A 16,469-nucleotide genomic window follows, 5' to 3' on the forward strand; every position below is an offset into this window, starting at 1 on the left:
TTCTTAGGAGGTCTGGCACTTTGGCTACTAGAGATCCCCTAATTTTTCACATGAGAATCAAAACAGATTTTTGGCCATACTGGAATTTGTTTTTTTTTTCAAGAACGTTAAGTAGTAAGTTGTATAACTTTCTGACTTGGCACTTAAAAATGTACAGAACTTATTTTACCTAGACTCGTGCATAATCAGCTCCCAAATTCAATTTCTCTTTTTCTTAAGAATTGCCATTCTGCATGATTTACTCTGAGGCCAATAAGTAACTAACTGTGCCCAAGTCCGAAATACTGCTTACTTCCAGACTGGCAGCTATTTAATGAATAATTAACCACTCCATACTTTCTATCAGGGATGCTTGTATTACCAGGGTAAAGGTATCTTTTATGTCCAAACGATGCCATAAAACAGGCCTTTGCCAGAAAGACGCCCTCATTTATCACATGAAATGCCATGGGGTATTAACAAGGTCGATACTGTTTGTTTAATATATTTTGCTTTCATAGGGGCTTGAAATGATTTGTTTTTGCAGCTGTAACAGAGTTAAATTTGGGATTTAGCTTCAGCTTAGCTAGCTGAGCATATATAACTAGGGGCTATTAATTATCTGCCTAGAGGCCTTTGGTCATCTTCCCACCATTTACAGCAATCTTGGGGTGCTGAATTACACCACAAGCAGCCATGTTCTATCCTAAAATAATCAATCCTTGCTTCTCAGGAACTGAGGGGAGATTTAAATAATTCAAATTTTATTTCTTATTCTACAACGCCGCCCCCACCTACACACATAAACGTGCACAGATTCTTAAAGTTGAAAGATTAGCTTCAGACATCCGTTCCCATACACGAGAAACTAAAAAAACAACATACAACAAAAAAACCCCACTTCTCTGAGCTTAAAGCACCAATAATCAGCCCTCTTCCCCTTTTCTGTCTTCTCACACTCCTGTTCTGCCTTAAATGGACCAAAGGAGAGGAGGAAGTTTGCTCGAAGATAAACTTGTCAAAAGCCTGTACTACAATTCTAATTCCTCACTACCTGTTTGTGAATGTCAGCTGGGAGCAACTGCTCAAAAGCTTTGGGGTAAGGGGAGTGGAAAGCAAAGGGGAGAAAAGGGGAAAGAAGGGGTGGGGCAAAGAGAAACTGGAGTGCAATTCAAACAAAAATGAAATCACACCCACACACACACACACATACACACACACACTCAGACACACAAAAAGAGGGGAAAAAAGGCTCCCCCCACCTCAGGTCCTAACAACATACTTCTTTATCAGAGGTTCATTGTCAATCAATTAGCCGAGGCAGCAGGGGTCTGTGAGGTGGGGGCACCGGGGGGAAACAATGGGCGGCCCTGTTGTATTACTGTTTAATCACTTTTGCTAAATAAATAGAGCAGCCCCGAGGTGCTGTCATGTCAAGGGAATTTATAACAAAAAAAAACCTTCATTTTTCATTGGTCATTCCTTTTTTTCCCTTCAGGACAAGAGAGGGTTATTACTGTAGCCTTAAGTTCCATCTTTGTGTTTCTTGCCTTTGATTTCCACTCGGACCCTGCCACTTTCTGGCACTAATTTGTCAGGCTGAACAAAGAGAGGATTTGTACCTCCTGTAAGGTCTCAATTAGGAATGGCTTCTGCTGTATTATGTGCCATTCAGAGAGGACACAATGCCGGTAATTACAGGAATTTGCACTAAATGGCTGAAGAATTCACAGCAAAACTCCCCCCACCCCTTGGGCTTACCCCTCCCAAGGGCTAGGGGGGGTAGAAAAAAGGAAAGTAAAAAGCTCTTAATGCCAGAGAGATGTAATCACTAAGAGCAGTCCTAAGAGGTTAAACAGCAGCCCAAGGAGTAAAACCATAAAAACTGACAGTGTGAAATGGTGGAGGGGATCCCCTCAGATCACTGTTTTTCTGCTGTTTCTTCTGTTAACATTTTCAATTTCGGTTCACAATCAAGAACACTGCCCCACAGTGGGCCTTCCGTTTGCACCTCCAAATCACAAAGCAGTAACACGCTTGGAGACGTGAGTGTTGCCATCTCTTGCCACATCTATAAACAAGGCTCTGGGCTCTTTTAGCATAACACTCAACTGCTATGTTTCTTGATTGTTGGGAAATTACAGGAGAACTGTCTGTATATATTACTGCCAGGAAACCAAGTATCTGTTGAGGGGGAATAGGTATGTACACATTTTCTAATTCCTGAAGAAAACTGTGCTACTGCTTTATAATCAAATTGATACAGCATTTTGTGAATGACCTCATTTAGAACCACTTACAGGTACATACCCCATAAATATTTTAATAAGCCGCACAGTTATTTGTTTTAGCATTAATATTTTAAAACTATAGATGCCCTATTGCCAAACATAATTTTGAATCCCAACCAGTGACTTCATTAAAGAAGCATTCCTTACTTTCTGCTAAAGTGCTTCTGTAAAGTTGTACTAAAGCACTAGCAAATTAATTGTTCCTAAATACCACTTTCCTCATGTGCTCCTTTGCCCAGGAACCTTCTGGGACTTCAAGGTCAAACATGAAGTTCAACCTTATCAAACTGCCCTTTTTTGTCGGTCAGAAAAGACACAATGTTTGCAGTTTCATAGACTTCCACTTGGCACCACTCTGCTGCTGCTGCTGCTGCAAACTCGCTTCAGTCGTGTCCGACTCTGTGTGACCCCATGGACTGCAGCCTACCAGGCTTCTCCGTCCATGGGATTCTCCACGCAAGAACACTGGAGTGGGTTGCCATTTCCTTCTCCAGGCACTACTCTGACAGCTCCCCAATCTGACCTGTGGGCCTTGCTTCCCCAGCTCTGCTCACAGTTGCCATTTGGCATTGGTGATGAATCTGGTTCATGTTGGTTTCCCTAGGAGACTGCAAGATCCCTGAGGGCAGGGACCACTGACTCCTCCAGGTACATCTGAGGTTCAGGCATGTGGTCAGAAACTTGGTACACAATAAACGGTGGAATGAATGGAAGAATTTAATTTTCAAAGGCACGTTCTCAGAAAGAAGGAAGAGCGTATATAAGGGCCTTGGAGCCATGAATGAGCAAGAACAGGTTACAGAATAGCAGGAAGACCGCTGTAGCTGGGTTTTCTAGCATCCATGGAGCTGGAGAGGGAGCCATGTAACAAAGCACACATAATCAAACGCAACTATAAAAAGTTCAAGCACATGTTAAGAAATAAATAGTTACGTGCAAGCATGTATTTTCAAAACCATAACCTCAGGCATCTGGGGATGGTCAGGGTCCGTTTTCTCTGCCGGGGCTCTCTAAGTTTCTAAAAAGGATATAGAAAATTCTTCACCTACAGAAAGTATTCAGTGAAATGAGGCCAACTGCACTATTTTGTAGATTTAAAAGCCAACATCTGTAGCTCCCCCGAATAGCAACCGAATGACATCATGATAAAGACCTGCTCAGTGCAATCTTCCACTGTTAAAGTTTATTCATTAGGAATATTTAAAGGGGGAGGGACCAAGTGGACATAAGTCCCTGTAGTCTAAAGAGGCTCACTTAAACAGTGCAATACTGTGAATTAGCTTCTCCCCAAAATGATAAAGAAAGCCAAGATTCAACTAAAAACAGTTTATTGGACTTTTTGACAGCTTGGAAGGTAAACATGCTATGCAACCAGCTCTTTCACTGAATGCATGTCTTTATGAAGATGAAAAGCTAGGGGACACAAGGACTAAATGCACAAACAGCTGGTTTAGATTAACAGTGTTTGTGAGAAACATAGATCAATTTTTCAAGTTCCATCTGTTATAATAATCTTTGATATAAGGAACAGCCTCCTAAGTAACTTAAAACAACATTCAGAGGTTTGCTTACTAAGTTTGGGCCTTTTTCTTTTGAGACTCTGCCCCCTACAGGAGATGGAGTATGCCTATCTGAGTAGGAAACCAGTATTCTGGGCACAGGTATTTAGGAAAATAGAAGCCACGCATAACCCACGTGTACCACAGAGCGACTGAGCGTAGCTGTTTCTGATGGAAGAGGGGACGTGAAGTGAAATTAAACATTTTGCTTGAGAATCAGCCACACTGTACAAATTAGGACTGACTTCTCCCCACGCCAAATGAGAAAGCTACTTGTGCCCCATTAGTACTCCAAACCAAAAGCAAGAAGGTAAAAGTCAAGCAGAGCAAAGGACTCTTAGGATACCTTACCCTGTCTCTGGGGTCCCTGTTACCACCATCCACAGCCTATTCTCCAGACGGTCAATCAGTGAGCACCCTATTCACACAGCAAACGGTGGCATCCTAAAACATGGACCCTAAAGCAGATGCTCTGGGGCTTTCCAGGTGGCGCTAGTGGTAAAGAACCCACCTGCCAATGCAGGACACATAAGAGACTCGGGCTCGATCCCTGGGTTGGGAAGATCCCCTGGAGGAGGGCACGACAACCCACTCTAGTATTCTTGCCTGGAGAATCCCATGGACAGAGGAGCCTGGTGGGCTACAGTCCATACGGTCGCAAAGAATCTAGCAGGCACACACAAAGAAGCTGCTCCAGGTCCTATCCCAGCCCATTACGTGATCCTTTCCCTACTCTTTTCCACTTAGCTTCCGTCTCCCTGTCTCTTCCACTCACCTTTCTATGCCTTTTTCCTGTTCTCCTTTCTCCAACTGCCAGATGTGGTATACCTGCTGAACGGTACCCTCTGCCTGTATTTCTCCTTCCTCTGGGTGTTAGAGATGCTACTCAGGTAGCCCAAGGTGTATGCAGGGCACATTCCATCAGGAAGCAGACTTAGGACAGGAAGGTGAAGTAGAGGGCCACAAAGGGATCATTCTGTGTAACACCTGAGGCTTTTCTTCCCTCTTTTACTAGGAAGGTCCCAATTCATACTCTGGTCTCCGCCTTGAAAATGAAGCTGGGCTGTTCTCCCCGATTCTAATAACACAGCAGATTTGTTGCCCTCCTCAGCAGTCTAAAGCCACAGGAGTGTACCACAATTCCAGCACATCCATAGAGCAAGCACTCATAAATTATTATTGACTGGCTGAACTCTGAAATATAATATATGCACTAGTAAATGAAGACACTGCAATGTCAATAATTTCTAAAAACTGTGCTAAAACCAGCATCTCCTTATTTCAAAAACCTTTCCTGAAAGTAGCTGGCTGACTTAACACAAGGTCACACAAGCTTGCAGCCGTGTGCACCTCACCCAGTATGGCTCAGAGTTGCTGGTCTCTCCCAGCCCACCCTGCAAGTGTCGGCTCCCAAGCTACTGAGGCCCTGCAGACAAAGCATGGATGATTTACTTAATCCCCGCTTTGAGTAAATTATTTTTCAATAGAAGAGGCGACCATCATAACTAAGGTAAATTCAAAGGTTCACTGTGCCACTGCTATTTGGCTTTTCTGAATGCAGGAAGGGGCATGAAATTGAAAATCTGCTCTTGACTGGTGGTAGGTTTCTTGTTCATTTTTAAGCAACATACTTAAATCTGATACACCTGAATTGAAATTTTCCAAATCAAGCTTCCATTTAAAGCTACCTCCATGGTAAATTTCTTGTGACAAATTGCATGGGGTTTAATCAAAGGGAAAGGCTTGCCAGGTGGCACAGTTGGTAAAGAACCCGCCTGCCAATGCAGGAAATACAAGAGACATGGGTTTGATCCCTGGGTTGGTAAGATCCCCTGGAGTAGGAAATGGCAACCCACTCCAGTATTCTTGCCTAGAAAATCCCATGGACAGAGGAGCTTGGCAGGCTATGGTCCACGGGGTCACAAAGAGTCAGACTCGACTGATCACACAAGCATGTATAGTGAAAGGGAAATAATTTGATTTTGCTCATAGGAGATAAACAGACTTGGTTTAGTGAGAGATGCGTGCTTTCTGGTTTACTGTTTGCAGGAAGGTGAGAGGAATGGTGAGTAGGGGAGAGAAGCAATAACAGGGTTTTAAGGACTACCAGATAACTGGGCCTTGGCCTCCACCTTGGGTCTTGCCCTCCACAGCAGTTCTGGTAGCCCCAGGAGTCCCAAGAATGAGGGCCCAGCCCATCGTGACTCAGAGGTCCCCTGCTGATTCATCATCGCCCTGCACTTGGCCATCTCCAGGTTCTCTGTCAAGGCTGACTTTCTGGAGTCTTCCTTAACAGAATCTGACAAGGTCATGATCAATGACAGTTACTGACTATGGATGCTTTCCTTACCTAAGGAATGCCAGCAGTCAGCTTTGGGCATGGATGTCTCTTAGGAGACAGTCTACATTCCCAGTGACCTTGATTTAAGAAGGCAGAGGAAATGGAATCACAGAGGACTCAGGAAGTCTACATTCTAGCCTGCTTATGCTGCAGCCGAGTCATTTTGATTCAGTGGGTAGATCACAGCTGCTTCTACTTACTTCATCAGAGTGGCATGAAGATGGATAGATGGTTTACTATAGCAAACTCCTTAAAGGTGGGGCTTCCCTGGTGGCTCAGACAGTAAAGAATCTGTCTGTAACATGGGACAGCCCGGTTCGATCCTTGGTCGGGAAGATTCCCTGGAGAAGGGAATGGCTACCCATTCTAGTATTCTAACCTGAGAAATCCCATGGACAGAGGAGTCTGGTGGGCTACAGTCCATGGGATCACAAAGAGTTGGACACGACTTAGTGAGATGCAAGAGGTACTGGGGACTGGCTTCTCAAAGGGATTTTTCAAGTGAATTCCATTTGCGGGATTCAGGATTTTGTTCTTTAATGAGTTTTAGGCTGAAATGCTGTTTCATACCTGCACATTTGAAACTCTGAGCAGTGAGCCCTCGTTCCAGAGACAAAGTCGTCAGGATGCTAAGGAAGCTAGTAGTCACCGACTGGCGTTTGTTCTTCCTGAGTTCGTGCCCACCCATCTGATCCCTGGGTTTGGTCCTCAGCGTGACCTGCAGGTTCTGTTCTGAGCTCCTTGCCGTGTTGGCAGCTGTTTTCAGGGCCTCCATCCACTCCTGAGCCCTCTGCCGCGTCTCAGCACGGAGGCGGAGGACATCTTGGGGGAAAATGACTTGAAAGCAAGAATCACAGTCATCCAGGTGGTCCAGTTGGACGGCCAGACACACGTCCACATTGTAGCTCAGCAGGGGGTCCTCGTCCAGCTTGCCCGGCGGAAAGGCCATCAGGCAGGTCCTGCTCAGCACAAACGTAAATGCCTTCCAGTTGTTCTGCATGGTCAGCCTGTACAGTGTCCCGGATTTGAGGATGTTTTGATACTGTTTGGGGCTATCCAGCACAGGGGATGGCATGAGCAGCTCGCGGGATTTCTTCTGTAAACAATGATTCTGTGGACAGTCCACATGATGGCCAAGCCCCGGGGAGTTGGCCAGCTCTCCCGGCCGGCCCATGTAGGCTGGTGCGGCCGCATGCACACCTTCCCAGAGCTTCTGCCCCCAGTCCAAAGCCTCCCACGGTGACTCTGCCTTTAGCTGCAGCTGAGTGTTGTCATACAGGACGGTGTCCACCAGCCTGGCCTCAAGGTTTCCCAGAACAGATATGCTCTGGAAGTGGGACAGCTGGTACGTGGCGTAGAGGTTCTGATTCCCACTGCTGTCGAGGCTGTAGAAGTATAAGCTGTAGGGGGAGAGCTCGGCGTAACAGCTTTGCCAGTAACTGTCATGGTCCTTCCGAATCTCCAGGTAACCCTTCTTCAGGATGTTCGGGAATGCTGGCTTGTGTTCTAGAAAGAAAGGAAAAAAAAAAGAAGTAATGTATTAATCCATGAACATGAATGAACTGAATGAGATGACAAGGCAGGTGCCAGAAAACAAACAGATCAGCCTAACCTGCTGACTCAAACCAAACACAATATTAAAGAGAGGTAGTAAAAATTCCAGGAGAGTGTCTAATCAACAAGATGTAATTGACGGAAACCCTCACATCTGAAGAACTTACCTAGGGTGCAATTCTGACTGCAAAAGTAAGTACTGGGTGGCTGGGGGTTCGCTGCCAATGAGACAGGCAGAAGCCTGTTCGAAAAACAGAAACACTGGAATGACCGGGGTTATGCTCTGCGGGCCCATTAAACAACCGCTTTTTGCCAGAATTTCTTGTTTTCTAGGTAACGTTCTTTTGTTGTTGGTTAGTCACTCAGTCATGTCTGACTCTTTTCGACCTCTATGGACTGCAGCCCACCAAGCTCTCTCCTCTGTCCACGGGATTTCTACGGCAAGAGTACTGGAGTGGGTTGCCATTTCCTTCTCCAGGGGATCTTCCCGACCCAGGGATTGAACCCGTGTCTCCTGCATTGGCAGGCAGATACTTTACCACTGTGCCACCAGGGAAGCCCAATGTTCTACAAAGCACCAAATATGAGAGAAAGAATGCTCCTCCTGCCACTTGACCTAACTCCCTGACAATACTCATCTTTCTTTAGGTTGGTAAAGACAGGAAGGGCCAGTGCAAAGAACAGAGCGTGATGCATGCTGCTCACAAACTCCTGTTTCTCAGACACTCCCATCAGTCTTCAAGGCCCGTCCAGGGGCCTTCTGGTTCATGACCAGTTCTCCAGACATGACTCAACTAGCTTACTTCTTAGGTGTCTGCTTGGATAGCAGTTCCCTCCCCTCTCTGAACCTGCTTACGCTATTCGCTTCGCTTGCAGCGCCCCTTCCTCCACTTCCACCAGCTACCACACACTTACCCATCACTCAAGGAGCCTCTCTTCTAGAAGGAGTCTGCCCTGACTCCCCCAACCCCACCCCCTAGTCTGCCCACACACACCCCTGGGTCAGTATCAGGGATCCTTACTACATTATTCTCTTCGAATGGGCTCTTCTCAGGCTGTATTATAATAATTTATTTAAATATCTGAACAAACAAAATAAATGTTGATGTTTTTAAAGAAGTGTGTCTTCCCTACTGGACTGTAAGCTCCACAGAGGTCAGGGGCGAGGTCTGTCCTGCCATCCTTAGGTCACGGTACACAGTGCAATGTCTGGCACATAGTGGGTAAAAGTGAAAGTGAAGTCGCTCAGTCGTGTCTGACTCTTTGCGACCCCATGGACTGTAACCTACCAGGCTCCTCCGTCCGTGGGGTTTTCCAGACAAGAGTACTAGAGTGGGTTGCCACTGCCTTCTCCAGGGGATCTTCCCGACCCAGGGATCAAAGCCGGGTCTCCCACACTGTAGGCAGACGCTTTACCCTCTGAGCCACCAGGGAACATAGTGGGTACTTAGTAAAAATTAGAATAGAAATAAAGCTTCTAGAACATAAAGCTTCTAGCATAATGCCCAGCATATAGTAGGTCTAACTCCCTTCCATTCTTTTCCCCTCTTCCCCAAAAGTTCATCTGGTCATGCCATCTCTAATGATTAGCTGCCATAGATACAGATGTCACACTTTAATAAAAGGGGACTGTCACTTGGGAGATGTCCTGATACTTTCATCAGCGTGAAAATGAGGTAGCTCTCCTCCCTAGTAAAGTTCTTCATTTCTGAGATGTTTCTCAACCTTTTTGCTGACACATCGGAGACAGTCATAAACTAATTGAGTCACTCCCTAAAGAAGACAAATCACATTCCCAAAGGGGTAGGATTTCTGATCTTGGATGGAGAAAAAAAGTAAAAAAGAGTAACACAGATCTAGATCTTAAAATAGCAAACCAAAAGAGAAAAGGAGAGAAATGCGGCAGAGAAAAGCTCATTTCACCTACTTTACATCTCTGGTCCTGACATTCATTAGTATTTCTGTGCTAACTGAAAAGCCATTAATTTCTTGAAACCTGCACTAATCCCTTTGTAGAGAGAGATAATGGAAGACTATTCTCAGGTTATCTTTCTTTTCTGATAATGCAATAAGAGAGGCAGTGCTGTTAGACACACTGCTGTGGCCTCCTCCCTCTCATTTCCATCAGGTGCCGATGACAGTTCAACCTTTTCCATAACAAGACCCATAACCACGCATCCCTCCATCCCCATCCCTCCTGAGACCCAACAGCTCAGCTACGCATTCCTGAGCAAAAGAAAAACCATCTCTCTTGCTTTTAGCTAGGAAATTTCCTCTCCTTTTCTCTCCTCCCTGAGAGCTTTTTACAACAGCTACCACAAATTATTAAGTCTAACTTTAACTGGACCTAAACCAGAAGCACACCTCGCTCCTTTCTGATTGTATAAGCTAGGGTGTGTGTGTGTGTGCTCATTCATTCAGTTGTGTCTGACTCTTTGTGACCTCATGAACTGTAGCCCTCCGGGCTCCTCTGTCCATGGGATTCTCCAGGCAAGAATACTGGAGCGGGTTGCCATTTCCTCCTCCAGGGGATTTTCCTGACCAGGGATTGAACCCACGTCTCCTGCAATGGCAGGCAGGTTCTTTATCACTGAGCCACCTAGGAAGCCTTTATAAGCTAGGAGAACAGATGCCAGCTTGGGTGGACTAAATAGAAGTCTAGTAGGGAGTCTCAAAAGTTCCCCCACCTTCTTGCTGCAGAATAAGGTAAAGAATGCACAGTGTTTCAATATTTTCTTCCTACCTCAGCTCAGCCCTCTCTAAATAGGTATGTTAAACTGAGAAAGAAAAGAGGGGGGTTAATCATAGGATATGACCCATCCTTATAGACTGCAGTTTGTAGTGTAATTTCTTGAAAAAGAAGAGAACAGATGTGATTAAAAAACTATTCTCAGAGTGTATTCCTTTCTGGAGGGCCTGTTTATATCAAACCTTATCAGTATGTTGTGTGTGAAGTATGAATTATCATTGACTGTAGAGGGCTGGAGAACTACCATTTCTCTTTAATCCCTTGCTGTTACTTTCTGCTGAATCTATCTTGAATATTTTTGCTATTGACAAATCAGAAGTTATACACTTAGATCTAAGCTTCCACTAATTTCCATAGGTCAATTTTTATTTCCCCAGACCACATCATTTCATCACCTACATTTTTCTAAAGTGTCCCATTTCACAAATGAACAATATTATCTCTGTCTTAACTAATATCATAAATGATTCAGGTCGAACTTCTGACAAAGATTATCACCATTTCCCCAATGAAAACAGACAGGTGATCAAAATGAATCACTGTATCTATAAATTTCATACTGAAACTACAAGAGACTAATTCTCTCTTGAAAAAGAGCAAGAAACAAGACAAAAGCATAAAAAGAACCTGAGAGTTCTGTTTCCCCACTGCTTTCCACTGTGGCCAGTTATGAAGTCTTAGCTCAGTTCCTCCTCAACAAAGATCCCTTTTCACTCTCCTTGTTCCATACTACTCAGAGCAGTGGCTTAAGGATAAAACTTGCCACTGACTGAAGAGGAAAAGGGGATTTCCGCCCCACCTTATGCACCTGATTCATTTCTGTACTGCCAACCCACCAAAGAGTTCCTCTTTTGCCATTATTTCCTCTCTCTGTTCTCAAAAAAAAGTTTCTATTCTCATAGCCACCATCTTAATCAAGACCTTAAATGGGCTCCCATGGTGAGTCCTCCCTTTCTGGGCCACTTATAACCTTTCTCATGCCTCCCCATCAGCCCAAAATCCTGCACAAGTTTCCTAGTCCTACATAATAAAGTTCAAACTCCTTACGTTGACTGTAACACATTTTCCTATGGACCCAACCCTCAGTCTAAAAAAATCACCAAGCTTCCACACTATTGGTGGGAATGCAAACTAGTACAGCCACTATTGAGAACAGTGTGGAGATTCCTTAAAAAACTGGAAATAGGACTGCCATATGACCCAGCAATCCCACTGCTGGGCATAAACACTGAGGAAACCAGAATTGAAAGAGACACAAGTACCCCAATGTTCACTGCAGCACTGTTTACAATAGCTAGGGCATAGAAGCAACCTAGATATCCATCAGCAGACAAATGAATGAGAAAGTTGTGGTACATATACAAAATGGAATATTACTCAGCTATTAAAAAGAATGCATTTGAATCAGTTTTAATGAGGTAGATGAAACTGGAGCCTATTACACAGAGTGAAGTAAGTCAGAAAGAAAAACACCAATACAGGATATTAATGCATATATATGGAATTTAGAAAGATGGTAATGACTACCCTGTATGCAAGACAGCAAAAGAGACACAGATATGAAGAACAGATTTTTGGACTCTGTGAGAGAAGGTGAGGTGGGATGATTTAAGAGACTAGCACTGAAATATGTATATTACCATATATGAAATAGAGTCCAAGTTCAATGCATGAAACAGGGCACTCAAAGCCAGTGCACTGGGACAACCCAGAGGGATGGGGTGGGGAAAGAGGTGGGAGGGGGTTCTGGATGGGGACACGTGTACACCCGTGGCTGATTCATTTCTATGTATGGCAAAAATCACCACAATACTATAAAGTAATTAGCCTCCAATTAAAATAAATAAATTAATTTTAACAAAATCACCAAGTTTCTGCTATTGTCTCGTCTCCAACTCATGCTTTGTGTGTGTGTGTTTGCTGGAATATTTTTGAAAGCAAATTGCAGACATTTCATCGTTTCTAATGTCAATACTTCAGGCTATACCTCCAATCTAACAGATAAGAACTTTACAATATATATCATACCATTTTTATGTCCCAAACATTAATAATTCCTTACCTAATACCCAGTCTGTACCTCATTGTCCCAGATTATCTCAAAAAATTTCTTTATATAGATGATTTGTTCAATTTAAGTTTACACACTGATTTGGTTGACAGGTCTTTATGTTGTTCAGGATCTCAGTCGTGTCTTGATTATTTTTGACCACATGGACTGCAGCACACTAGGCTTCCTTGTCCTTCACCATCTCCCAGAGCTTGTTCAAACTCATGTCCATTGAATCAGTGATGCAATCCAACCATCTCATCCTCTGTCGTCCCCTTCTCCTCCTGCCTTCAGCATCAGTGAAAGTGAAACTGAAAGTCACTCAGTCATGTCCGACTACTTGCGACTCCATGGACTAAACAGCCCATGGAATTCTCCAGGTCAGAATACTGGAGCAGGTAGCCTTTCCCTTCTCCACAGGATCTTCCCAACCCAGGGAATGAACCCAGGTCTCCTCCATTGCAGGCAGATTCTTTACCAGCTAAGCCACAAGGGAAGCCCAAGAATACTGGAGTGGGTAGCCTATCCCTTCTCCAGGGGATCGTCCTGACTCAGGAATCGAACCAGGATCTCCTGCATTGCAGGCAGATTCTTTACCAACTGAGCTATCAGGGAAGCCCCTCCCAAGATCAGGGTCTTTTCCAATGAGTCGATTCTTTGCATCAGGTGGCCAAAGTATGGGAGTTTCAGTCTCAGTATCAGTCCCTCCAATGAATATTCAGGGTTGATTTCCTTTAAGATTGACTGTATGATCTCCTTGCTCTCCAAGAGACTCTCAAGAGTTTTCTCCAACACCATAGTTCAAAAGCATCAATTCTTTGGAGCAAAGCTTTCTTTATGGTCCAACTCTCACATCCATACATGACTACTGGAAAAACCATGAAATTAAAAGGCGCTTACTCCTTGGAAGGAAAGTTATGACCAACCTAGATAGCATATTCAAAAACAGAGACATTACTTTGCCAACAAAGGTCCGTCTAGTCAAGGCTATGGTTTTTCCTGTGGTCATGTATGGATGTGAGAGTTGGACTGTGAAGAAGGCTGAGCGCCAAAGAATTGATGCTTTTGAAGTGTGGTGTTGGAGAAGACTCTTGAGAGTCCCTTGGACTGCAAGGAGATCCAACCAGTCCATTCTGAAGGAGATCAGCCCTGGGATTTCTTTGGAAGGAATGATGCTAAAGCTGAAACTCCAGTACTTTGGCCACCTCATGCGAAGAGTTGACTCATTGGAAAAGACTCATGCTGGGAGGGATTGGGGGCAGGAGGAGAAGGGGACGACAGAGGATGAGATGGCTGGATGGCATCACTGACTCGATGGACGTGAGTATAAGTGAACTCCGGGAGCTGATGATGGACAGCGAGGCCTTGCGTGCTGCGCTTCATGGGGTCACAAAGAGTCAGACACGACTGAGCGACTGATCTGATCTGATCTGACTATACGCAACTTTGTGGCAAAGTAATGTCTCTGCTTTTTAATATGTTGTCTAGGTTTGTCAACATATTTCAAGGAGTAAGCGTCTTTTAATTTCATGGCTGCAGGTGGCATCTGCAGTGATTTTGGAGCCCAAGAAAATAAAGTCTATCACTGTTTCCATTGTTTCTCCATCTATTTGCCATGAAGTGATGGGACCAGATGCTATGATCTTTGTTTTTTGAATGCTGAGTTTTAAGTCAGCTTTTTCACTCTCCTCTTTCACCTTCATCAAGAGGCTCTTTAGTTTCTCTTCGCTTTCTGCCATAAGGGTGGTGTCATCTGCATATCTGAGGTTATTGGTATTTCTCCCAGAAATCTTGATTCCAGCTTGTGCTTCATCCAGGCTGGCATTTTGCATGATGTACTCTGTATAGAAGTTAAATAAGTAGGGTGACAATATACAGCCTTCACAAAGTCCTTTCCAGTTTTGAACCAGTCCATTGTTCCATGTCTGGTTCTAACTCTTGCTTCTTGACCTGCATACAGGTTTCTCAGGAGGCAGGTAAGGTGGTCTGGAATTCCCCTCTCTTTAAGAATTTTCCACAGCTTGTTTGTGATCCATACAGTTGTGATAGGTCTTTTAAGTCTCTTTTAATCTGTAACAATTCCCTCTTTCTCCCTCTTTGTCATGGCATATATTTTGGGCTTCTCTAGTGGCTCAGAAGTAAAGAATCTTCCTGCCAATGCAGGAGATGCAGGTTCAATCACTGGGTGGGGAATATCCCTGGAGGAGGAAATGGCAACCTACTCCAGTATTCTTGCCTGGGAAATCCCATGAACAGAGGAGCCTGGCAGGCTACAGGACACAACTTAGCAACTGAACAGCAATAATTTATTGAAGAAATTCGTTCCTTTGTCCTGTAGAATTTTGCACAGCCTGGATTTGGCTGAATGTATCCTCAGGGTATTGTTCAAATGCTCCTGTTTCCTAGGTTTACTGTCAACTGCTATACAGATCTCAAGGTCCAGGTAGATGCTCTTCTTTTTTGTGAGAATATGCTACAGGTGGTTGTCCTGCTTGTAGGGATGTGGAGATTGATTAGGAGGGTCAGATGATGTTAGCCTGATCCCTCTGTTATGAATTTCTCCAGGAGCCTTCCACACGCTTCCACAGCCACTCTCCTCCACTAACCACACTCCAGCCAGGGGACCTGCTGTGACTTTTACTACTGGCCCCTCCCAACCATGGATTCTCTCTCACTGTTCCCCCCAGCCTAGATTTCCTTGAATCTCTTCTTGTCCACGTTTTCCTCATATGTAAGAGCTAGTATAAAATCTCACTTCTTCCCGAGGCCTTTCCTTGTCCCCTTTAGTTGAACACAGCTGTCCTCCCCTGAAGCCACAAGGCCCTATGGCTATACCACCTTGGCGACTCATATTTCAGATACTATTTCACACTCATCAAATATGTATTAAATTATATAAAAAATATTCCAAGAAAATCAATAAGAAAGGTAAAAAAAGGTTTCTGCCTCCACATCCCAGCACTCACAATCCTTCTTCCCAGACTGTAGAGTATCTGATATTAAGCTTTTAGACATCATATATATATATGTAATAATAATATAAATAATAGCGAGACTTATTCACATATATTACCATATGTAATTAAACAAAACGTGCTTCCATTTTGATCACTTTATGCAATTTTGTTTTTAAAAAACCACCATGTTTTTTTTAAAATGAATGTCCCAGATCACAGTTAATGAAACATTTAGGTAAACATTTAGTTTACCAAGAAAGTCTGAATGGCCTGAGTCAAGACAAGGAATGAAGTCCTAAGAATAGGACTCCCAAAGATCAGGCAATAGTTTAGAATGAAAGACAAAGAGCAACATTTTAATGTTTTCAAAGAACTCAAAAGCCTATGTGCTGACAGTATTCCAAAATTATCTAGGCAAATTTAAAAGGAAACATTTAAGTTCATATAACAAGACGAATAAATGTGAAAAGCGGGCCCCACCCTCACATACTAATAAGCACACTGCAAAGCCCCCTCCTAATTCCGTCACTTCTGGGGCCAGAAGTTTAACATATGAATTTTGGGGGATGCAAATATTCAGACCAGAGCGCTGGTCAAACATAAATTCATGTTCAACTTCTTTTATTGCTTTAATCCTGACAATTCATTCTTTTATTCATTTCATGGATCTCAAACACAATCCCAGAACAATTTTTCCACACCTTCTTTAGTCTTTCAAACTCCAAATTCTACCATCTCTTTCTATGTGCACCAGAGGGAGGGCCTTTATATATATTTTACTTGGCTTCACTTCAACATTACACTAACCAATGTACTATACAAGTGTAAGAGAGCACATTGGTTAAGACCACAGGTGCTTAAGCCAACCGGCCGAAGTTTATATCATAATTCTGTCCTAACTGTCTGGGTAACCCTGGACAAATGACTTAACCCAAGTCTCAGTTTTATCATCTTTAAAATGGGGCTATAAGAGCACCTGGGCTTCCCAG

At 43.8% G+C, this 16,469-nt stretch overlaps 1 protein-coding gene across 4 annotated transcripts in view; it reads right to left on the reverse strand.

The window, feature by feature from the left end:
- The window catches only part of PLEKHM3 (pleckstrin homology domain containing M3), a 223,424-nt gene that overhangs the window by 163,948 nt on the left and 43,007 nt on the right, over positions 1-16,469 (reverse strand). For all 4 annotated transcript variants that reach the window (XM_019975994.2, XM_070770990.1, XM_070771000.1 and 1 more), the window contains exon 3: positions 6,741-7,676. In XM_019975994.2, the coding sequence (XP_019831553.1) occupies positions 6,741-7,676 (936 nt within the window). The remainder of the gene's footprint in view (positions 1-6,740; positions 7,677-16,469) is intronic.

Source organism: Bos indicus, chromosome 2, assembly GCF_029378745.1.
Source record: "Bos indicus isolate NIAB-ARS_2022 breed Sahiwal x Tharparkar chromosome 2, NIAB-ARS_B.indTharparkar_mat_pri_1.0, whole genome shotgun sequence".
In the NCBI taxonomy this organism is placed as follows: Eukaryota; Metazoa; Chordata; class Mammalia; order Artiodactyla; family Bovidae; genus Bos; species Bos indicus.